At 39.1% G+C, this 26,525-nt stretch overlaps 1 protein-coding gene across 1 annotated transcript in view; it reads right to left on the bottom strand.

Annotated features, from left to right (window-relative positions):
* Nucleotides 1–26,525, bottom strand: part of LOC126260454 (dynein axonemal heavy chain 6) — a 1,163,459-nt gene that overhangs the window by 464,239 nt on the left and 672,695 nt on the right. The window contains exon 79 of the mRNA XM_049957783.1: nt 523–688. Within this exon, the coding sequence (XP_049813740.1) occupies nt 523–688 (166 nt within the window). The remainder of the gene's footprint in view (nt 1–522; nt 689–26,525) is intronic.

Here is a 26,525-nt window from a genome sequence, read left to right on the forward strand (position 1 = left end):
TACCTGTGAGTGGTTGCTGCATGTTGATGGTGCACATAGGCGCAGGATCAATGAGTCTGGCCTCAGCATATAGTGACAGTAGTCGTGTGTGTGAGTTGTGCTTTCTTGAATAAGACTGCGTTTTCTAAGTCAGAAGATTAGATGCAGGCCTTTTGACCAAAAGCTCACAGATACAGCAGTCTTTTTGTTGTGCCTGTGCGACTTAGCATTGCCTCTATATGGTGAGTAGCAGTAAATCCTTTTTAATACATGCATAATTTATTAATGCAGAGTTCTTCAAGTATTTTTTCCACACAGAAATGGGGAAAAAAAATTACATCACAGCAGTAATGGGGCACAATTTTTAAGGCCAAACTAGTCTTCAGGACATAATTAGTGATGATACAATGGAACATGAAGTTATCATGGTTTTATCACCTGTACAATGTACTTAATATGTAATTAAAGTACTCATTCATGTTTTAAATGAACTGATACTGAAAAATATATAGATATATAATTGCTTAACTATGTGAAATATACCTCATGAATTGTGACACACATTGTAGAGAGCTTTTCAATTAGTTCCTCAGTACCAACTTCTGCAAGTGTTGTGCTTGCTACTGACAACAGCGCTTCTTGAGGCCATTCCACAAACCAGTCAATTGTGCAACAGTTAACCAAAGAGGGAAACATACGGCACCTTCGCCTGATGAATAAAATAATGATGTCTTATACACATAGTTATCTTATGACACTGTATCCTTAAGAGTACAAAAAGGTTAAATTGTAATTAGTATTTATTAATGGAACACATTCCTAAAGTAGTGACAATGTTAAGTATTTAAACAGTGGTATCAGGCACAAGGCATGCATCATTGTCTTTCTTTATGTAGAAGACATTGTTTTGTGAAATATGATGAACAAACATGAAACGTATTTTGTATAAGAATTTTGATGTCAAATTTTCAGTTACTATATATGGAAAATTCCATCATTCTTGAAGGAACATGGACATATTAATAACTTGAATACAATATATTAACATTCTGCAATAATATTTACTTGACTGTTATGAACCAGCTTTCGGCTTCTTAGGGCATCGTCAGATAATTTAAGTGAATAGTGAATAGCGTTTTATTCGTCTCATAAGATACAATTTCTAATCATATGATTAGTGTACAGGAGACACGTCAAAAAATGGATAACACAACTTAAGCCTAATTGGTACAAAGAATTTTAACATTAATATAAACTTTTATTTTTCTTTCCTCCCTTTTGTGAAGGACAACTACATTTACACACAAGACTATATGTAAATTTATCCTGCTCAAATGTTCAGTTCATCCTTCATGAACTCCTCAACAGTGTAGTAACAGCGTTTGACAAGTATATCATATAGCTTTGTTTTCAGTGTCTCTAGGTTCATACTCAGAACATTCTTTCCTTTTAGCTTGTTATGAATTTTCATTGCCATATACTGAGGAGACTGCACATATAGGTTTAAGCGATGCGTGGGAAGCATAAAATTGTCTTTGTTTCTCATGTTATAAGCGTGATTGAAACAGTTTTTCTCGAATAACTCTAAATTGCTATGTAGAAAGATGATAATATCATAGATGTATACGGAGGGAACTGTTAATAACTGTTGTTTTTCAAATAGTGGGCGACATGATGTCCGTGGATGGGCAGTACACATGTTCCTTATTATAATTTTCTGTAACTTTAGTATGCACAATATATTGCTTGAATTTCCCCAAAAAATAATACCGTACCTTACAACTGATTGAAAGTAGCTGTGGTATGCAATTTTCATTGTATTCATGTTTGTTGCACCAGCTAATATTTGTATAACAAATGCAAAGCTACATAATTTGTTTAACAGGTAGTCAACATGTTTATTCCAATTTAAATTTTTATCTAGGTTTAACCCTAAAAACTTCACAGAATCCACTTCCCCTATATCCTGATTTTTATGAGTTATTTTAATTTCTTGGGGCTTTGACTGTTTTGTTCTGAATTGGACCATGTGGGTTTTGGGGATGTTCAATCTTAATCCATTCAGTTGGAACCACGTTTCTAGTTTGTTCATTGTGTTTATTATGTAGAGAGGGATGTTTTTTGGCTCCTGGTTTTCAATTAATACAGATGTGTCACCTGCAAATAAAATTGATGGAGCATTTATATTGTTCGGTAAATCATTAACATGGAACAAAAACAAAATAGGTCCTAGTATCGAGCGTTGAGGGACACCTTGGGCTACTGTTTTCCATTTTGAACAGTAATTTGCTGCATTTGATGGGACAATGTTGAACAGATAATCCACACAATTTCAGTGAGCATTCATAGCTGTACAAAGAATGCTGTACAAAGATATGTGACATTTTATGACAATATCAGTACAGAACACAAGCATATTGTAATATGTATGGAGGCAATGAACAAATAAATCTTACATTACAGTATACCCAAGTATTAAAACTATGGGAGTGTGTAAAATAGAAATGTTCTACAAGTGAGTAACTGCACAGACTGCTATGTCCTATTGACAAACTGGTGAATGTGATGAACAGAATGAATAATGGGAGGGGAAGAAAGATGTCTATAGAATGTGGGTATGGAACATAATAACAAGCTTATTAGCTAATGCTGAGAGGAATAATAAATGGCTGCTTCTTTAATAAGGGAGAGTAGTGGCACTGTGTATGGTCATTAAGGACCAGTCAGGATTCTTTGATTGGTGCTTATTAATGGGCAGAATTTCAAGTTACGTTAGTTTTCTCCCTTTAGTTCCTTTATGAAGGGCATTGCATTTCACATCATATGAATGACATTCATTCAGAGCATGTTCAGCAAAAGTGGAATCTTTTTTCCGCAGTCTCCAGCTCCTTTCATGCCCAGCTTGTTACAACCGATTCACACCCACAGTACATAGACATCTTTCTGCCCCTCCTTTTATTTGGTCTGTTCATCACATTCACCAGTTTGTCCACATGACATAGCAGAGACTGCCATTACTCACTTGTAGAACATTTCTGTTCTATACACTAATATAGTTTTCATATTTGAATATACAGTAAGATTTATTTCTTCAGTGTCTCTTTACATATTACAACATGGTTGTGTTTTGTATCAATATAGTCATAAAATGCTACACATCTTTGTACAGCTATGAGTGCTTGCTGAAGCTGTGTGAGCTATCAGTTCAACATTAAATTATCTGATGATGGCCTAAGAAGCTGAATCCCAGTTCATAACAAACTAAGAAATATTATTGTGGAACATTAATAAGTTTTATTCAAGTTATTAACATTCAGTTACTGTTTTGTCTCTATGAACTTTGTTTTTATGCCAACTTTGGCAGTTGTTGTTTTGTAAGTTAGGTCTTGGAGAAATCTAATGGTAAGAGAGAGTTATTTGTGAGAGCTTATGGAGAGCAGATGTAACGTGCAGAATTATAACTGTATTGTATACACAATTTTTAATTTTCACAAATAAAAAGAAGTATTTTATTAAAATAGTTGTGGAAGATTACTTTTAGAAATGTCAATGATGAAATAAACAAATTTAATAATGGAGGAAAAGGATCTAGAAAAGAATAGATGTGGAATTTAAGCAATGAAGGTCATTGTGGTCGGCTACAAAAGATAAATACCTTTTTCTGTAGCACTCCTATTTTGCTCAGTTAATTTCTTTTACATAATATGCTACACATCTGTTACATTCTTGGATAAAGGACTAATGTTGATTACTGAGACGTTGATTGCAAAACTGGGAGCTCACATGCTCTTATTTTCACAACCTTAGTACCCACAAAAGGTAAGTATGTTTTTTCTATTCTTCTGTAATTTTGCTCACATAATGTGCTACATATATGTTACTGTCTTAGAAAAAGAACTAATTTTGATTACTGAGCTATTGATTGCTAAATTGAGAGACACCAGAATGAAATTCATGAGAAGAATCTTAAATAAATTTAATTCATCAATGAAAGGAAATGCTATACTAAACTCTCAATTGACTATTTGAGTAATGTCAGTCTGGGTTCCTTATCCAACTGGATTAATAGCAAACACATAGAAGGGACAATCAAGTGTGGCTCATTTAATCATGGATTCATTTAGTTTGTGTGAGAGTGTTACAGAGATGCTCACATAATTCCGGTGACAGACACTACAAGAGAGATGTTGAGAATTGTGGAGAAACTTATTGTTAAAATGTTGGGAGTTCACATTCCAAGATGATGTGAGTAATATGTTATTTTCTCCTAAATGTGTCTTGTGAAGTAAAAGTCAGAGAAATTAAAACTCATACAGAGGTTTACTGATAATCGTTCTTCCTACACATTCTTCATGAATGCAGCAATAATGGGGAGTTATAGAGGCAACAAGAGTACATTCTGCCACACAAAAGTGGCTTCCAAGCTATAGAGGTAGATGGTGTGCAGGCTTAGTTCTCTCTATTTTTTAGCTTCATCCAGTATGTAATTTAATATTAGTTTTGATACCCAGCATCTGAAGGTTACAACTGTAACTATATCAGACTTTGTAGGAATGTGAAGTAACTCCACAATCCTGAATACCTTCTACACCATTTGCTTCACTTCATCCTCCTCAGCCCAATAAGCTACCTTCCTCGATGTTGATCTTTACCTCTAGGATGATTACCAATATCTCCATCCATAAAAAATCTAAAAACCAGCAACAACACTTCTATTTCAATAGCTGCCACCTACTCCACACCAAGTAGTCCCTTCCACATAGTCTAGCCACCCTTTCAAATCACATCTGTAGTAACAAGTAGCCCTTCTCCAAATATGCCACTGAGGACTTCACAGATCAAATTTACGCTCCCCAACTCATCCAGAAACAGATCTCTTATACCTTGTTTCACTAGTCACCTACCATCCCCCGCATACGCACTACTTGCCACAAAGGAGCAACCCCTCATGACTCAGTACCACCCAGGATTGAAGAAACTGAATTACATTCTCCACCAGTTTTTCGTCTCTCTCTAATTGTGCCATGAAATGAGATATATCCTTCCCACCCATACAACAGTATCATTCTGCTGTCCACTAAATCCACACAATAAACTTGTCCATCCCAATTCAAACCTTGCTCCCAACAACAGATATACTTGCAGGACCTGCTCCATACATACTCCCACTACCGCCAGCTGCAGTCCTGGCGCAAGAATCTTCTACCCCATAAAAGGTTGGACCACCTGTGAAATCAGATATGTGATCTACTAGCTTAGATGCAACCACTGTGTGGTATTTTAAGGGGTGGGGCACAACCAATAACAAGCAGTCTGTCCACATGAACGGCCAATGCCAAGCTGGACCACCCAGATGTTGAGAATGCCACCAAACATATTGTGCTTGACTTCAACAACTGCTTCAAAGCTACTGCCATCCTGATTATTCCCATATGCACCAGCTTTTCTAATTACTTGAGTGAGTACTCTGCCTATAACAAACCTTTGTTCTTGTAACCCATCTGGTCTCAACCTTAGCTGGTCCCTGTCCTCCAACTGCCTATCACCTTCCTTGCTCCCTCTCCAGCTACACACATCTTCTATCCTACAAACGCACCTGCATAGTCCTTTCTGCTTCTGTATTTCCCTCCTCTCCCATTGGGCCTCCCCCCCCCCCCTGCCCCTCTCCATGCCCAAGCACAGCCTCCTGATGCAGCACATATTGGATCACTATCCTGTTCCAACCATGTTCTTGCATGCATGCTCCAATAGGCAGCACAGCATCTTCCTCCACCACCACCCAGCCACGTCTCCACCTCCAAACTTCGTACCTCTCTTCTACCCCACAGCAAATATCACTCCACATCTGATGTAATTGCAGTTGGGCCTTCATGCCCAGTGATGGCAGTTGTCATATTTGTGTGAGTTATACATGTACGAATGTGTGTGTGTTTTGTTTACATCTGGTGAAAGTCTGAAAGCTAAATAATAACTAGCAGTCTTGTTTCAGTGTGCCTGTCTGTCACTGCCACTGAAAGCCTCCTCTATGTGGTGAGTAGCAGTCTATCCTTTCCATATCGTCACTCTTTCCTATAGCATAGTTATTAATGTAGTGCAGTATAGTGCTCTCTCTCTGAATATTTATCCTCAGTTTATAAATTTTCTGTTTGTTCTCTATAAACCATTGTTATTATAATGTATGTACAACTGGAAGCTATTACAAGCTTTCAGATGAAAAATATTTCCATTGCCAATCAGACAATAACAAAACATTTTCTTAAAATGATTACAATAAAGCACACTGTGGCTCTTGAAAATGTACCTCCATCTTCTTCCAGACACTGGTTGAAAGTTAATACATCATGACACTAATCAAAGCTCTGCACCAACTGGAAAAGATGATACTTTGAAACTAAGCTAACATAAATACAAGGTGTGGCTATAAAATAATGGAACTATTGCTAATGGAAATACTGCTGCAAAACATTTTATTTCAAAAACAGACACATTTAGTTATTGTTACCCTCCATCAATATAGTGCCATACCCTATATATACAATAAGCCATGATGTGAATTTTCCGTTGATGGAAACAGTGCTGGAAGTCTTTCTCTGTTATCTCCTTGATGTTGCAAGCAGCTTTTTTTCATTGCTTCAACAGACTGAAATCTTATTCCTTTATGGCAGATTTGACTGTGGAGAGTAAACGAAAGTCACATGGTGCAAGGTTAAGCGAACAAGGTGTGTGGTCTAACACTGGGATGCTGTACTTCACTAGAAAACTCTTAACAGATAATGCAGCATCAGCCAATGTATTGTCCTAATGCAGAACCCATGAGTTGTTCTTCCATAACTAGCATCATTTTTTCTTATTTTCTCACAGAGTTAAGCAAGAACCTCAAGGTAGTAATGTTCATTAACAGTTTGACCTTCAGGAATTCTGCGAAGATACATGAATATCGAAAAAAAACAATCATCATTGCTTTGAATTGTGATTTGCTGATTTGAGCTTTCTTTGCACTCGGTGAAGTTTGGCCCTTCCAAAGCATGGATTAGCACTTAAGTTTTGAATCATAAGTAAGAAATAAAGATTCATCAAATGTTACCCCCCTTTCCAAGAAATTAGGACCATTTTCAGTGGTTTGAAAAGTGTAAGTACAAACATTCTCATAGGCTTCTTTTTGACCAAAGTGAGAATTTTCAGTACCAGTTTTGAACACTCTTCCTTCATGGTAAATTGGTTATATCAAATTTGCCTTACCCATTCTCTGCCAATTGCTACAGTTTCAGCAATTTATCAAACACTCAACCGATGGTCAGCTTGGATCAGGTTACCTATTTTTTCAGTTATATTATCTAATTTTGATATTGAAGGGCATCCCAGGCATGAGTCATATTCAGTGTCTTCTCAGCCATCTTGGAAACACTTGAACCACTCAAAAATTCACATACATGATAAACAATCTTTGCCATATACTTCTTTTAGTAAAGGACAGATTTCAGTAGCAGTTTTTACACAGAATGAGATTTTCACTCTGCAGCGGAGTGTGCGCTGATATGAAACTTCCTGGCAGATTAAAATTGTGAGCCAGACCGAGACTCGAACTCGGGACCTTTGCCTTTCGCGGGCAAGTTCTATACCACTGAGCTACCCAAGCATGACTCACGCCTCATCCTCGCAACCTTACTTCTGCCAGTACAGCACCTGCCCATGAAAGGCAAAGGTCCCGAGTTCGAGTCTCAGTCTGGCACACAGTTTTAATCTGCCAGGAAGTTACAGTTTTTACACGCTTCATGTGAAAGTCCATGACTATTCATTGCTCTATTATTACACTTATCATTTTTCTGGCAAAACAAAATAACACTCCTACGCAAATGGAGGCCACAGCCACACTGATTGGTCTGCAGACACCACAGGTGCCTCCTTTGACTAAGAGTGCTTCAAGCTTCACAGCTGTTGGTTATTAATCTTTGGCACATGCATACTTAGTCTGTGACAGTATAAGTCCATTTATTTTACAGCCACACCTCCAATATTGAAGAATAAAATTATAAATGTTTACCTAGCATTGCTCAGATGGGAAAGACAGCAGTATTACTCATGTTTTATCATAATGTTTCAGAGTAAAGGATAATGCAATGTAAAATACCCTTTTCTGGAGCAACTTTGAACTTTGTACAGCATTTCTCTGATGCTATTATGCTGATTAAATGAATCCCCAATAAACTGTACAGTTTGTCTTTGAATTTTCTCTATCTCTTCCATTTATCTTATCTGATAAGCTCACCCAGGTCGACAAACAATATGCATCTGAAGTGAAAACTGGCAATCTAGACAAATAAGGGCTTTCTAAATGACTTCCTTCACCAGTGAATTAAATTTCCATAGGAATCTTGTGTTTGCTCTATTGTCTAATGAGGTACAAGCCAGTTCTACAAACAAACAGGTCATCTCTTAATGTGTCTCATTTACACTAGTTTCATATCTTGTATCACAGGTAGGGCCTCAGTGTGAAACCATCCGTGTCCTGTACCAGCTGTGCTGCAATTTCTGCTCAGTGTTCATTGTGGATATGACAACTAACAAGCTGATCGAACAGTTCACAAGTGTACTGGTCACCCACCAGACCACAACACAAGCTCATTTTCCTGTTAACTACTTGGATATGCCCCACTGGTATTCCTCCATTCCTACAAACTTCCTGGTCTAAAGCTCCACTCTCAGTCCTTAAGCTCATCCATATATCATCTATCATTTTCCATCACACTTCTTCTATTCGCTTTATCTCTACATTTATATTGCCCTCAGCCACCCTTTCTCTGTCCATCTGTCTACTCCCTCCCCCTCCCCCTTCTAACCCCCTACTCCCCTCTCCCCCCCCCCCCTCTCTCTCTCTCACACACACACACACACACACACACACATCCTTTCTATTCCTTTCACCCTTCTCACCTCTCATAACCTATCATGCTCTATCCCCACTGTTTTGTGAAGGTTCCATATGCAAACACCATTCAGTTATTAACACTGAGAAACTTCTGTGTTCTAAATGAGTAATGGAAAATCTCATATAAAGATGTGAAACAAATACTAACAAAGAGATTCTACCTCTTTGTTAGTATTTGTTTCAAAACTTCTGTGTTCCACACTTCTGCTGACTTGACATGCCCACACCCCACTTATTTTACAACCTCTTAGTTGCCAACAGTCATCAGGCTATGCAACCACTCACAAACAGTCAATCTCACAGTAGCAAGATATGGGTGTGTTTATGCCTCTCTATGGCTGTGAACATGAGACTGTTGTTTAGTAACACCAGAGCTGTAGCTTAGAAGCTAGTTAATATGTGCGTACTGTTATATGTGTCAGTGTGCCACACTTCCAAAACCTATAAGTGAGTGGTTTGCATCATGGAATTTCCTTTATCATAATAAAACTTCATTCAGATTCATTCAACACTTCTATGTAGCTTTTGTTACAGTTTTTGCATGTTACTGAAATTTATTTCTGCCAGCAACAATTTGGGATGCTGCTCTCTCTCTCCCCCTCTCTGATTAATTTTCATTGTACAATCACAACTTCCCTACTACATTATGTGGCAAATGAAATAATTACTTATGATGAAGAGATGTGAGGATATAACTGAACAAGAGTGGGGCAGAATTTTCCACAATTAACTTGTTGAATATCTCTGCAGTTGACTTCCACGAACAGCTTCTCTAAAGAAGATCCACAGTTGCCCAAACAAATGAAATTTTGACAGAGTTATAGAAGAAAACTTATTTTTTGGTATATTTTGTGAATGTACCAAGTCTTCTATTATACAAATCATAAAAATTATGTGGGAAATAAGATATTATGGATCCACTGCACCTCATATGTATAATTCAAATATTAACTTCCATAATAGTAAAAAGAAAACCACATTAACAGAATGTTCCATTAGAGTAAAACTGTGCTCAGGACTGGGGAAAATAAAAAGTTTTAACTTAAAACATTGGACACTGGGACTATATAAGACTGACCTTCGCAAATGATCTAATTATACAATTAGCAACGGTTTCAAACAATGCAGCGTTTACTGAACATGCAAGGATACTATGAAACTAAAATGAAGCACATCAGATACAGCTGAACAGGCTTAAAGGTGCAACTTAGTTAATGGCTTCACACTTTACCACACAAAATGTACTATAGAAACTTGCAAAGAGGCAGATGGGCTAGGTGGTATTCCCTGCCTTAACTATAAAACTCATTACAAACTATATAAATAAGTAACTGAATGTAATGTATAACAGTGACAGAATTCCAGGGTGGAACAATACATAAAATAAGGGTACAGGCAACTACTCACCCTACTGAAAACTGTTGTGTGGATCATAGAAACACATAACAGCAAACACTATTGACATTATCTTTCAAGCACATGCTCTTTTTCTAGTAAAAGTATACACATTCATAAATACAACCACACAGGCACTCAAACAAACACTCCCATGGCTGCAGTAAGACTGAGTACTGAACTCTTAATATTGAAAGCAATTGCCTGTGTTGATGGAGATGGGGGAGAGTGTGAGGAAGGACGTGTGAGGCAAGTAGGGGGTACTGGATAGGATGTGGTAGATCTTTTGACAGATGACTCAGTGATTGCACAACAAGATGAAAAGAGTTCCAAAATCTCTGAATACAAACCTTACAAGCATGACCCACCTCAGAAGTCCAACATGACCTCCAGCAGCTCCTCAAGGCCTTATGTCCATCCCAAAACCCAACATTTGAATCAATCTATCCCCTCACGCTGGCAACCTCCTGCACTCCTATATCTTGCCTTCTCCCCACACTCTGCAAACCTGACTCCAGAGGTCACTCTGCTGGTCGTCCCACTGTGACTGGTACAGTGATCCTACAGAAGGAATCTCTGCCTTTGTTTAACAACACCTCAAAACTACTGTCCATAACCTCCCTTCCAACATTCAAGACACTGCTCCTTCCTTCACTACCTCTCCACACTTCCAGTCCCATTACCACCACAATCCTTGTTGGTCACCATGGCTTCAAGATCCTTGTACACCAGTGTCCCTTCCCTAATATCCTCCTCATACCAGACCAGCACTTTCTTCCTAATCCTCTCAGCAGACTACATACTGACCCACAATTATATCTTTTTGAAGGTCAATCTATAAAGAAATCCTCAACACTGCCATGGGTTCCCTCAAGGCATCTTCTTAATGCAAATTTATTTATGAGCCATTGGAGGAATCCTTCCTATCCAGTCAACACCAAAAATCCCATGTTTGGTTCAGAGTCACTGATGTCATTTTCATGATCTGGACTCATGGCAAGGAAGTGCTTTGCTCATTCCTCCATAAGCTCAACACCTACTCCAAAATCTGCTCCACCTGGTCCTTCTCCACCTAAGAAGCCACCTTCCTAGATGTCATACTCAACTTCTCAGATGACTCCAAAAGTTCTATTCACATCAAATGTACCAACCACCAACTTGACAGCTATCATCTGTTCCATGTCAAAAAGTTTCTTCTTCACAGCCTCATCACCTTTTGATCCCACATCTGCAGCAGAAAGCTGGAGCTGTTGAAATATACCAATAACCTTATCAAATCATATAGTGACAGAAAATATCCTGTCCAGCTCATCAATAAACAAATCCCCCACAACATCTCCATTGACACCAATAAACCCATTAACTAGCCACTGAGCAGCACTCCTCTGATCACCCAGTATTATCCTGCTCTTGAAAAGTTCAACCACATCCATCACTACAGCTTCAGCTACATCTTGTTGTGCCTTTAGATGAGGGGTAGTCTACCAAAAATCCTACTCACATCATCAATGTAGTGTTCCACTGCCCACCCAAACTACAGAATATGCTTGTACATCCCTAATCCAAGAAAAAGCGCACACTCTGCTGCAGACTGAAAATCTCATTCTGGATCCCTAATCCAATCCTGCCCCCAGTCATGCACCCCACAGATCATTCCGCCGTTTCAGCCCAAGTGCAAGGTCTTTTGCACGAACCCAACGCCTCATACTGCAGTCCCGTCATACAGATTTTTTTACCAAGTAAAAGGCTGGGCCACATGTGGAAGCAAGCTACACTGAAATTACTGCGCAGCATTCTATGTGAGCATCACAAATAACCAACAGTCTGCTTACATGAATGGCAACTGGCAAACTGCGAACTAGAAAATCCAGTTGCTGAATATGCTGCACACCACAACACAAATGACTTCAACAGCTGCTTCACTATGTGAGCTATTTGGAAACTCAAATTCAGTATCAGTTTCTCTTAACTACGCAGGTGGGAATTCTCTCCCACCATATGCTGCATTCTTACAATACCCTGGACCTAAACCTCCACTAACCTGTTTTGCACTACCTCACCTTAATTTTTCCCTTTTTTTCTTCTGTCCACACCACTACTTCCCCATCCCGATCTGTACTGCCTTTTTCCCACCACTCCCCCCTCCCCTCTCTCTCTTTCCCTCACTCTATCTCTCTCTGTCCCCCTCCCTCACCTATTTTCCATCCCTCTCCATTTCTCTCACCCCTTCCTTTCTCCCTCTTCATCTCTTTTATCCCTCCTCCTCCCCATCTCTTCTTCTCATTACACTCTTAATGCCTTACCCTTTGAACTCGTTTCATCTTGTTGGGCACCTGTGGAGTCATTTGTCAAAAGATGTGTGTCACTATATCCCACTCACCATTCCTTCCCTCATGTGACCTTCCCTAGTCTGCTCTCATCCATCAGCCTGGGCAATTGCTTTCAATTAACTGATAATCAATAATCAGTCTTGCTGTAGCTGTTGAGTTGTTCATTTGGGTGTCTGAGTAGCTGAATGTGTGCACAAGAACTTCAAAGCAAGGGTGAATACTGTATGCTATTATGTGTTTCTATGCTCCACACATCATCTGCTGTAGGTGAGTGCTTGCCTTTCCCTTATTTTATGTAACTGGATGAAACGTAATGCTTATAAAATTACAAAAGAACCTGATGTTATTTAAGTCTATAATTTGTGATTACTCTTTGGAATCAATCACAACCTTCATGTATTTAGCAGTTACTGTCTAGAGTGACTTAAAATGGATAACATTAGAAACTCACAACTATTGTTTAACAAGTTATATTAAGACTGAACTCCATCCGAACAGGCCTTGGAAGGCCCAATGGTTCCAACTGGCCACCCACAGGCACCACTGGATGCGGATATGGAGGGGCATGTGGTCAGCACACTGCTCTTCCGGTCATATGACAGTTTATGAGACCTGACCCACTACTTCTCAATCAAGTAACTCAGTTTGCCTCACAAGGGCTGAGTGCATCCTGCTTGCCAACAGCGCTTGGCAGACTGGATGGACACCCATCCAGCTGCTAGCCCAGCCTGATTGTGCAAAACGTCGGTGATCTGACGGGAACCGGAAGTTATATTAATGGGAATAGATATAAAGATTTCAGAGAAGAGCTGCACAGTTCATTATGGCTTCATTTAATCAATGAGAGAGTGTCACAGAAATGTTCAGCAAGCTGGAGTAGGAAATGCTACATGAAAAATACTGCGCATTATAAAAAAAACCTTCACACAAAATTTTAAAAGTGTTCATATTACAAAATGAGGTAATGTGAACATATTTCTTTCTTCCCTGTATGTTTTATGAATAAACTATGAAAGAGGGGGTAGGATGTGGGGTGATACTGCTACACTATGCACCCTCTACCTCTACACTGTGACACACAGTGGGTTACAAAGCATGGAAGTACAAAATAGAAAGGTAAATAAAAACAACACACCTAGAATTTGTAACAGCAGGTTACATCTTCAGGGGGGAATAGAGGAAATAATTTTTGGGGGTTGGAGGGGGGATATGTAATTAAGAACTCAGGGACCTTGAGACATAAGGGGTTAGTGACTAATAGGGACATCTGCAAGTCAAACAAAAATTTCTTTTGACTTTATTTTTATTACAAGATTTGGTCAAATGATTTGTTTAATGTTACTTGTCAGCTTACAAACAGGATTTTTTTTTTGTCTTTGCCTCTCACTGAGGACTAGAATTGGCTTTTCTGTTTCTTTATCACTGTCCTCACGTTCTTATTCACCTTCTGTCAGCTAGAACTTTTAAATTTTCTTAACCTTTGTGGTGACCTACTCACTCTTAAATATCACATGCTGCAACCTTTTAATCTGGTTGATTTTTAGCTTCACACTTATAAAGAGAAATTCCACACTACATTCTTATAATCAATCTTCTTGCAGCACTCAATCAACACTAAAATGGCATACTCTGAGGACCCCTTGGCACTCTGTGCAGTGCTGGTAATTCCATTTAGCACTTTCTGTGACAAAGGACATATGCTCCCCCTACGAACCACGGAACTTGCAGTTGGTGGGGAGGCTTGAGTGCCTCAGCGATACAGATAGCCATACCATAGGTGAAACCACAAAGGAGGGGTAACTGTTGAGAGGCCAGACAAATGTGTGGTTCCTGAAGAGGGGCAACAGTCTCCTCAGTAGTTGCAGGGGCAACAGTCTGGATGATTGACTGATCTGGCCTTGTAAAATTAACCAAAATGGCCTTGCTGTGCTGGTACTGCGAATGGCTGAAAGCAAGGGGAAACTACAGTCATAATTTTTCCCGAGGGCATGCAGATTTACGATATGGTTAAACAATGTTGGCACCCTCTTGGGTAAAATATTCTGGAGGTAAAATAGTCCCTCATTTGGACCTCTGGGCAAGAACTACTCAAGAGGACTGGTGTTCTATGGATCAGAGTGTGGAATGTCAGATCCATTAATCAGGCAGGTAGGTTATAAAGTTTAAAAAGGGAAATGAATAGTTTGAAGATATGGTGGGAATTAGTGAAGTTCAGTGTCAGGGGGAAGGAGACTTTTGGTCAGGTGAATACAGGATTGTTGTTGTTGTTGTGGTCTTCAGTCCTGAGACTGGTTTGATGCAGCTCTCCATGCTACTCTATCCTGTGCAAGCTTCTTCATCTCCCAGTACCTACTGCAACCTACATCCTTCTGAATCTGCTTAGTGTATTGATCTCTTGGTCTCCCTCTACGATTTTTACCCTCCACGCTGCCCTCCAATGCTAAATTTGTGATCCCTTGATGCCTCAAAACATGTCCTACCAACCGATCCCTTCTTCTAGTCAAGTTGTGCCACAAACTTCTCTTCTCCCCAATCCTATTCAATACCTCCTCATTAGTTACGTGATCTACCCACCTTATCTTCAGCATTCTTCTGTAGCACCACATTTCGAAAGCTTCTATTCTCTTCTTGTCCAAACTGGTTATCGTCCATGTTTCACTTCCATACATGGCTACACTCCATACAAATACTTTCAGAAACGACTTCCTGACACTTAAATCTATACTAGATGTTAACAAATTTCTCTTCTTCAGAAACGATTTCCTTGCCATTGCCAGTCTACATTTTATATCCTCAGGATACAGGATTATAAATACAAAATCAAGTAGGAGTAATGAAGGGGTATGTTTAATAATGAACAAAAAAATAGAAGCACGGGTAAGCTACTACGAACAGCATAGTGAATACATTTTGTACCCAAGATAGACAAAAAGCTCACACCTACCACTGTAGTACAAGTTCATATCCCAACTTCTCTACAGATGATGAAGAGTTCTCTTGTTAAAGCATTCTAGAACTTCCATGTAGTTTGGTGCACCCAATGGAAAGGTGATCTGCATCCTCTTCTTCTCCACAAGAGCAGAAAGGTGTCTCAAAGATGTGTAGCCTGAGAAGTTGTTTATGGAAGTATCTGTATTTACATTTGAGTCTGGTTAGAAGAGAGATGAGATGCTTTGGCAGTGACTTTATATGACATTTCTTGGAAAACAAGACTATGAATTGTTGTGTACTTCTTGCCTTTCTGTTTTCTTGTCAATCTCTGTCTTGCATATTACCCTATCTTCCATCTTTAAGCTCTCAGGTTTCCAAATCTTTTCTGGTGCAGCCCCCAACAACCAGTTTCCATTGTTTGTTTTGCCTTGCAGCAACTCCATATTTGTAGTTTTTGGTCCTATTGTACATCCTTCATGGATGACTAGTGACAACCAATCAGAGAAAAATGATAACACATGTTCTGCAAATGTAGGGGTAAGCACTGTTTCTTTAGTTTTCCGGCCAGCACTCAGAGTACTATGTAAGTGCTGTTTAGGTCCTGATACAAAGCTCACAGAAATGTGTTTTGACTGAAACAGAGCTATATGTCACTAACCAGATGCAAAACAACATCTTCAGTACCTTTTCCTTTGTGAAAACTTGCCTGATTACTCATGATATTCACACCACCACTCTAACTTGTAAGGTAACAGGGGATAATAGGGAACTCTTTCAAGTAATTTAAAATTTAAAGCACGGCAGCAGAGATAATATGCTGGGCAAAAAAATAGACCGGAAAATACTTGTTTGTGTTTTGATGGACGTTGTAGTTCCGTGGGATAGTGTTTTGGTTTTCTTTTAATTGCAACGAATTATATAAGTGTGGTGATAATTTGTAAAATTATATAATGTATTTAGATTTAAGTATTTAAATATTATAAAATATTGTAAACAAATTGTGACCATGTTTAGCAATTGTTTTGACTACTGTGGTGTCATGTGACCCGACTCAGGACTGTGGATGTGAGCGGGAAAATCGGGGTCTTTGGTCGTTGGCCGTTGTGGTGGTGAGTTGGGAGGGGGAAAGTGCTGCGAGTGCAAGCATGGACGCCAGGGTATGCGAAGGAACAAAGTGAAAGTGTGTGGGTGTGAGACAAACAGTGTACGAATTGCACCGATTATTATTTGTGAACTTAAAAATGCATGGCCACAACGTTAAAGTGTTTCTTTTGAATAAATAAGTTTCAATCTGAACGTGTATAGTTCAATTCACTGCTCTTCAAAAGCCAGCCAATATCAGACTCAATAATAGGGGCGCAAATGCAACCGTTTACTACCAACCCCCTTTACAGATGAGCCACGTGAAAAATAGGTAGTAAACGAGCCCGAGTTCAGTTGCAATTGGGGGCTCGGCCGGGATAGGACTTTCTTCCATATTCCATAGTATTTCGGAATCGAATGTCCGTCTGATGTTAGGCTTTTGAACAGTCAGTGTGGGGGCTCTGAGCTAAATCGGTGCATTAGGAGTACCGGAGTGTTTGTGCTGGACAAGATAGCGCTGCCCCGTGGTTACGCCGATATAAGGCCACCACGATTGTGAAGCAGTCAGTTACACAGTCTAATGAGTCGACCACGTGTTGCCGCGGGTAAAAACCGCTGTGCTTGCCGTATCCATGTGTTGCCGCAGGTAAAACAGTCGTCCGTGCCGCGATACGTGCTGCCGCGAGAAGAAACCGTCGTCCGTGCCACGTCCATATGTTGCTACGGGTAAAGCAGTCGAAGCTGTATCCGCTTGCTGCCGACGATCAACGCCGTCGTCCGTGCCACCGACCAACACTACTACATGCTGCCAGGGGCCTACGCAACATGTTCTCGCTCCTGATTGAGTTTGCTGTGTGTCCACGCCGCCGATTAAGATTCATTGCATAGCTGTGCCGTGGAGCTCACTGCAGACGTCGCGTCACACGAGGATTTAAAAGATAAGTACAGCCAGCAGCTACATTGCAAAATTGTGTCCTTTCATTAGCCATGGCCGATGAGACGCGAGAATCTCAAAGTGAAGGCGAATCAGTGGATGTTAGGAGTACCTGTAGTAGCCCTAGCATGTCAAAAGAAATAGGCTGGATACCAGGAAGTGACCTCAGCACATTTTTTGTAAAACTTACTACTAAATTAGGAGAAATAGACTCGAAAATAGGGAATATAAAAACTGCAATAGTTGGAGAAATGGATTCGAAAATAGGGGATATGGAATTAAGACTTAGTGATAAAATAAAGACAGTGAGTGAAAAATTTGATCAGCTAGATCTCAAATTCACTCAAATTACAGATAAAGTTGAAAACACAGTTAAAATTGTTGAGGGAATTATTGAGAGAGTTGATGAGGTTGAAAGAGGCCTAGTAGCCAAGGTGGACACTGTGCAAAGTAATCTTGTGGGGCAGATTCAGGTACAGGAACAGAAATGCACATTATTTCAAAGACAAACAGAGGCAGACATTGAATCCATTAAGATAGGAGTGCTGGATTGCCATAAGGGAATTACTGACAATAAGAAGGAATTAGAAGGGGAAATAAATGTCTTGAGGGAAACAGTTAATACTGTGGCAGCAGGGAATGGAAATTTATTGTTGGGATATCCTCTGGGGCATGGATTTCAGTCAAAACCTTTTAATGGGGAGAATAAATACCATGCAGTTGACTTCCTAGCTGCATGTAAGGATAACTTTGTGACAGGGATGAGTGAGCAGGCAAAAATTAAATATGTTAAGAGGCAGTTGGAAGGGGGAGCTCAAACATGGGCAAACCAAAATGATGATAAATTTTGTGATTTTAAAACTTTCGAAAACCTGTTCTTGAACAAATACTGGGGCCAAGCAAAACAATTAAGATTGCAAAACGATTTTTTGAATGGATCCAGTTACAAGAGTGGAAAGGAAAGTATGAGAGAGTTCTGTGTTAGAGAACTGAATAAATTAAATCATCTGGATAGGCCACTGGGCGTATTAACAGAAATATCTACACTAAAGAGAAGATTACCAGAGCATTTGCAATGGGATTTGATTCACAGTGCAACAGATTCAGTGGAAGAATTTCTTAATTTTGTGGATAATATGGACAGGGCATTGTGTTACAGACCTAAATACATGGAACATAGGGAGAGTGGAAGGTATCATGAAAGGGGAAACAGTATTAATTATGAATACAGTAATAACCATAACAGGTGGAGAGAAGATAGAAGTAATCAGAATAATCAGGATAGAGATTTGGAGAAGCACGCCACAAAGGTATAACAGAAATTTTGGAGGGAGAAGAGACAATTTTGATCAAATGAGGAGTGATAGAGAAGGTATGAGAGTAGGAATGCCAGAGGCAAATGGACAGGGTAGGCAATCAAAAAACTAATTGATGCCTCACTTAAGGTCCGCAGGGGGGCTGGTAATTATGTGAACAGGGCCAGACAAGGACATGATGGGATGAGTAATAAAGTCAGCAAGGAAAATAGGGAAATCGGGATATGTCATATGGATGCTGTCTTAGGAAATGAAAATCTATGGGGGGGTTTTAACAATTATAGAAATACAGATAAAAGGTATAAGAGGAAAAAAGGGAACAAGGCTAATATCAGCAATGAACAGTGTGAGTTTTACATTGATGACATGTTTAAAAGGGAAGAGAAATTACAAGCAGAGGAGGACAATATTGGTTTGTGTGAAGCAAAATTAATTGAAAGATCAGAGACAGAGGTAGTTTCATCAAAAGGGGGAACAGAAGTGGATATGGAATTAAGGGGCAATGTTCACAGTAATAATGGGTGTGATGAATGGGTAGAGATGTCTATTGGAAATAGTATGGAGAATTGTGGAAAAGGTGAGGAGAGGGTTATTCAGTGTGATGTAAAGGCTAATATGAGTGGTGTATTTGACAATGTGGAAAATGCTGGTAAATTACCTACTGATAAGGTTACTGTGCTTGTGGGTGCAGGTGTTAACTGTGGTAGTGATAATGACTTCAGTGTGGATATGTAAATGCGTAATGATATGGAGAATGTTGCTGTAGGTTGCCCAGAAGATAAAATTGCAACCTATATTTTCTTAACTGATGATGCAAGCCTCAAAGATGTTAATTGTGGATGGTTAGGAAAGGAGGAGGCTGATTATGATTTGAGTGATTGGGTGTCCTATGCAAAATTACATAAAGCTTTGATGCCTGAAGAATGGGGTGAAATAAAATTTAAAATTGCCAGAAAATTGGAAGAATTAAGTGAAGAAGAGAATGTTGAGTTTGCTATTAAGGATCTGTTTGAAGGGGATACTGATGTATGTTTTGGAGAAAGACCTAAAGATATTTGCATTATGCAAGAGGAAAGCAGGAGTGAAGTAGAAAGAGATTTATTACAGGAATTAGGGCTGAACAGAGAAGAAATAGAGGTGATACAGCCAATAACTGATATCAGTGTGGGAGGAGTTGCAGATATAGCATTATTAGACTCTGGCTCAAGTTTATCTGCAATCTCTGAATCTTTCTGGCAGCAAATTAAAGGTTTAGGATTAATAGAATTACCAGTTACAGGAGTCAAAATTAAGACAGCAACTGGGACATGTAGCAAGCCCATCAGCAGGGAAGTATTACTGGAATTTAATAGTAATGAGTATTGTTTTGATATTAGTTGCTTTGTGGTGAAGGGTTTGGCGTTGAATGTAATTTTGGGTATGGACTTCTTGTACAAGTATGACTGTAGCATTTTTGTAAAGGACAGAGTGGTAGAATTTGATGCTGGTGGAAATAGACGAAGAATAAAATTTAAAGGGGAATTAAAAGGAGGTGAGACAATTACTCATTTACAAAGGCTAGAAGAGGTAGGTGATGAGATCTGCACTGAACAGCAGATACATGACAAAGTAAATGAAATGGGACATTTAAATGAGGAACAAAAGGTGCAGCTTACAGGTTTATTGTGTAAGCATAAGCATGTGTTCTCTGACAAACCTGGAAAAGTCGTGGATTTCAGTTACGTTTTGAGGGTATTGCCACATGAAGTGATAAGAGCCAAACCTTATCCTATAGCAATAGCTAATAGAGAGGCTGTAAGGGCAAGGATACAGATGATGTTGAAGTGGGGCATACTGGAAATGGGGAGGAGTGAGTATTGTAATCCAATAGTAGTGGTGAAAAAGAGGGATGGTTCTATAAGAATAGTACTGGATGCAAGAAAGCTAAATAAAATAATAGTCAAAGAAAATGATCAGCCAGAGAACATGGATGAGCTGTTGCAAAAATTTTATAATGTTAAAATTCTGTCAAGTGTTGATTTGACTTCAGGGTTCTGGCAGGTGCAATTGGATGAAGAGAGCAGAAAGTACACTGCTTTCTTATTTGAGGGCAGGACTTATATGTTTACAGTTGTGCCATTTGGTTTATCAATATCTGTAGCAGTCTTTGTAAGGGCTTTAAGTCATGTGTTGGGTGATGAACTAATGAGAAAATTGACAGTGTACGTAGATGACATTTTGATTACGAGTAGCAATTGGCAAGAGCACTGTCAGCTGTTGGGGGATGTATTCAAGGCTATATCTAAAGGGGGGATGACCCTAAAGTTAAGTAAGTGTGAATTTTTTCAAGCAACATTATTATTTCTCGGTCATCAGTTAACTCCTGATGGCATTCTGCCCAATAAAGAGAAAATCAAGGCTATTGTTGACTGCAAGGTGCCATCGAACAGGAAACAATTGAAATCATTTATAGGACTATGTTCATTCTATAGGAAGTACATAAGTGATTATAGCCTGAATTCACCTAACTTATGTAGACTATTAAAGAAAAGTGTAACCTCGTGCTGGACATCTGACTGTGACCAGGAATTTAAAGCCATCAAGAATAGCTTAAAAAACAGCAAAATTTTGTTCTATCCAGATTTGTCTTTGCCTTTCTGTATTGGGGCAGACAGCTCAGATTATGGGATAGGGGCAGTGCTATTTCAGGAGAGGGTAGTAGATGGGAAGACCGAGCACAGGGCAATCGCTTTTGCAAGCAGAATGCTGTCCAAACATGAATTGATGTATGGTATCTCAGAGAAGGAACTGTTAGCCATAGGTTTTGGATTTCAGAAGTTCAGGATATATGTGGAAGGTAGGAAAGTGATTGTTTACACAGACCATAAGGCTCTGAGCTATTTGCAAGAATGTAAGCTGTTAAATAATAGACTCATGAGATGGGCCATGTTTTTGCAGCAGTTTAACTATGAGATAAGATATATTAAGGGCACAGACAACAATGTGGCTGATGCCTTATCAAGATTACCTTTCATTGGAGAAGAACATGAAGCGAATGGAGACGAGAAAGAACTACAGATATTGTATATGAAAGGAGTGGGTGGAGAGAAGGAAATCAGATCCATCTGTAAGGACATGGGGAGACTTCAGAATGGGGACCAAACCTTGAAGTTTATCAAAACAAACTTTGGAAGTAAAGAACATGAAAAAATAGCTAAATATTATAGAATTTATAAAGGTATTTTATTTAGACGAAGAAATTTGGACAAAGAGGAGTGGAAGGTATGTTTTCCAGATGAGCATGTGGAAAAATTAATAAATTACATCCACCTTAGCCATGGGCATTATGGGGCTCAAAAATGTTTGGAAATACTGCAGGACTATGTTAGTTTTAACAACATGGCCAGGAGAGTAAAGAGACAGTTGGCTTCTTGTGACAAATGTCAAAAAGTGAAGTATAATACTATTGCAGTACAAGGAGAGATGCAGAATATTGTTCCTAAAAGAAATGGTGAACTGCTGGCTATTGATTTATTTGGGAGGCTGCCAACAGGCCGAGGGGGTGTAAAGTATGTTCTTTTAGCTGTTGATGTATTCTCAAAGTTTGTAAGGCTGTATCCACTGAAAAAGGCCACTAGCCAGAATATAATTAACAAGCTAGAGAAAGATTACTTTGTGAATGTTATAAAACCAGAGAATGTTCTGTCTGATAATGGAGCACAATTTGTATCTAGTGTGTGGGGGAAGTTTATGCAAAGATCTGGGATGAAGCATATAAGGATTTCAGTGTATCACCCTGCGGGAAACCCTGCTGAGAGGTATATGAGGGAGCTGGGTAGGCTATGTAGGACATATTGCAGTAAAAAGCATAGTACTTGGGCAGAATATATAACTGTGTTTGAGGATCTTATGAACACAGTGAAGAGTTGTGCAACAGGATTCTCACTCTATGAGCTCATGAAAGATATCAAGCCTGACAATCTAATAGCAGAAAACATAGATTTTCCTCCATCTCAAGACTTGACAAGTCAAGAGAAAATGCAGGTGGCCAGACAGCAAATGTTAAAGAAAGGACATGAGAGACAGAGGAGGCATGGAGAAAGGTATAAGACAACAAAGTTCAAGGAGGGAGATAAGGTGCTGGTGAGGAACAAGAAAAAATCCAGTGACATTGATGGCGAAATCAAAAAGTTATTTGAATTATACCAAGGACCCTTTGAGATAATGGGTTGTCCACACCCTAATGCATATAGGTTGGTATATCCAGTGTCCAAAAAGCCATTTGGACTGAGAAATGTAACGGAGTTGAAAAAATATGTGGTAAAAGAATAAAGATTAAGGAAGTGAGATTCCCATGTACACTATTGTCGAGTTAAAAAAAAAAAATTATTGGGGGCTATGTATACGTGTATTTATAATTGGAGTATTATTTGTGTTACTGTGTATGTTGCGATGCCATTGTTGGTGGTCAACAAACTTCATTATACTGTATATATTTGCAATAAGGGAATCTGTTGTCCAATGGATTTGCACAACTGGTGTGGGTGTGATAAAAGCCTTGTTGAAAGTCATACGGGAACTGAAACCTACTGTGCATATAGTCTATTTCTGTATAAATATGTGAAGAATATAGGAGGGAGGAAATCTGCAAATAGTTTGTTAAAAATAGTTGATATTTTTATTAAAATTTCTAATGTATCTGTGGCACCTGGAGTTGATACTGGTGCGTGGGGTTAGAAGTGTCGGAGGTCCTGATCTGGGAACATTTAAAGGGTGAAATAGAATATATTTAACTATGCCATGTTTGTGTTTGATTTGTGTGCATGTTTGTCATTTGTACAAACCTCAATAAGAACTGATCAGTGAAAACAGGATGTTCCAGGGAGGATTTGGATAGCCTGATTCCTGGGAAATGTGGGTCTGCATGTCTAGGCAAGATTTATGAGGATTTGATTAAATTTTGATAGGATGACTTGGCTAATGAGAGGAAGCACAGTGCTGTTGGCTGACAAGTTTGGAAAGACTGTATTCCAATGCATAAACCTGTGAACACAAGGATCTGGTTACAATAACTTCGTGCAACTTACAGAAACAACTGTGTAAAAAGTGGAAGTGTTAATGTGCAGTGAGTGGGCAACCTACATATAGACTAACATGGGCATTTATTTTGCCTGCCCAGTTGCTCAATAGGATACTATCTAATTGTATATTTGAGTTGGATACATTGTTGGATTATGTATGTATGTTTTCCTAATGACAGTACATACACTGATTAACTCACCACTATAACACTGTTCTACGTGTTTTGGTGCCATTATAGTTATAATTAAAATGTTTAATATATAAAGTAATATGGGTTCACTCCATTTGGTGCTACTTCATGTTGCCGTTACTAAGGTAATGTCATCATGAAGTGGGGGTATGTAAGGTAACAGGGGATAATAGGGAACTCTTTCAAGTAATTTAAAATTTAAAGCACGGCAGCAGAGATAATATGCTGGGCAAAAAAATAGACCGGAAAATACTTGTTTGTGTTTTGATGGACGTTGTAGTTCCGTGGGATAGTGTTTTGGTTTTCTTTTAATTGCAACGAATTATATAAGTGTGGTGATAATTTGTAAAATTATATAATGTATTTAGATTTAAGTATTTAAATATTATAAAATATTGTAAACGAATTGTGGCCATGTTTAGCAATTGTTTTGACTACTGTGGTGTCATGTGACCCGACTCAGGACTGTGGATGTGAGCGGGAAAATCGGGGTCTTTGGTCGTTGGCCGTTGTGGTGGTGAGTTGGGAGGGGGAAAGTGCTGCGAGTGCAAGCATGGACACCAGGGTATGCGAAGGAACAAAGTGAAAGTGTGTGGGTGTGAGACAAACAGTGTACGAATTGCACCGATTATTATTTGTGAACTTAAAAATGCATGGCCACAACGTTAAAGTGTTTCTTTTGAATAAATAAGTTTCAATCTGAACGTGTATAGTTCAATTCACTGCTCTTCAAAAGCCAGCCAATATCAGACTCAATAATAGGGGTGCAAATGCAACCGTTTACTACCAACCCCCTTTACAGATGAGCCACGTGAAAAATAGGTAGTAAACGAGCCCGAGTTCAGTTGCAATCTGGAATTTGATCAGTCTTTCCAACACTTTGAGGTGTCACTGTAGTACTGTTACTGGTCAATACAGTGTCACAAATCAGTATTTTCCCTTGTTTGAGCATGGGGATCATCTTGCCTATCTTTAGGACCTCAATGTTGTAATTTTCAGACAACATTTTATTGTAAATAGAGAGTAGCTAACGTTGTCTCTCATAAGGCAGAAATTATAGCATACTGTAGTAGATATGGGGGTTGGAACTTAAAGTGGCAACTATTTATTCACAACCAATACAAAAGAGTTACATGTTTGCACCTGTTACTATCCTTCAAAGTAGTCACTAGTGTTGTGTAGAACACATTGCCATTGATGTGGAAGGTACAGTATACCGTCAGCAGAGCCTGTTCTGTTGATTGTGCGAATGGAGCAGTCTAAAGTTATGTTGATTATTGTGTACGACTGTGATGATGTCCTAATGCATTACATTCCTCCATGACAGACCGTCAACGCACAGTGTTACTGTTCGTTTTTGGAGCATCACCTGCAACCAGCTTTGTGAAAGGAGCAGCGACACTTTTTGCGAAACCCACCCATCAATTTGCATGACAATGCGTGGGCACATACAGTGCAAACTGTGGCTGCTTTGTTTGTTCGATGGGACTGGGACGTACTGTACCATCCACCATACTCCCCCGACTTAAGTCCTTGTGACTTTGATTTGATTCCCAAGACGAAGGAACCACTTCATGGCATTCACTTCAGTACTGTTCCAGAGATTTGACAGGCAGTAGACCGCTCCATTCGCCCCATCAACAGAACAGGCTCTGCTAATGGTATACTATGCCTTTCACATTGCTGGCGATAGGTTCTACACAACATTGGTGACTACTTTAGAGGACAGTCACAGGTTCAAACATGTAACTCTTTTGTATTGGTTGTGAATAAATAGTGCCACTATTTTCCAACCCTCATACTATCCATGCCAGGGGCAGTACTTTTATCAGAGGACAAAGCTCTCTACAGCTCTGCCATTGAGAATTTCTGTAGCAGAGGGTGACCGTCACTGGGATTTGGGTGTTTGACAGATGGAGATATCTGCTTATGTAACATCTGTTCTGTAACACAACTTGTAGGTAGTAAATTGTAACGACAACATATTGTAGATTTCTTGAAGCTCTTCACTTGCTTCAACATAATTGACAGTGTAGTGTCTGCAGTTATAGAGTTTTGGATGTTTTTCCAACTCATCCTATTCTTATTTTTTTAAAAAAGACACTTTGTTTAAAATTTTTTCCCTGACAGATGTACTTTTGTTGAGTACTATGTCTCTTATATTTCCTCAGTGCCTGCTTACATTCCTTTGAGGACTTGCTGACGTACTGTATCCTACCACAAAGGAATGGCTCAGTAAACTAACTTATGTTGAGGAAATACCTTTGTGGTGGCCTCAATAATGTATTGTGTTAGTCTGGAGTTGGTTGAAGCTAGATCTTCAGATGTCTCTAACTGTGAGGGGTTAATTTTTAACCCGTCAAAATGTTTATTCCAGTCA

This window comes from Schistocerca nitens, chromosome 5, assembly GCF_023898315.1.
Source record: "Schistocerca nitens isolate TAMUIC-IGC-003100 chromosome 5, iqSchNite1.1, whole genome shotgun sequence".
NCBI classification, from domain to species: domain Eukaryota; kingdom Metazoa; phylum Arthropoda; class Insecta; order Orthoptera; family Acrididae; genus Schistocerca; species Schistocerca nitens.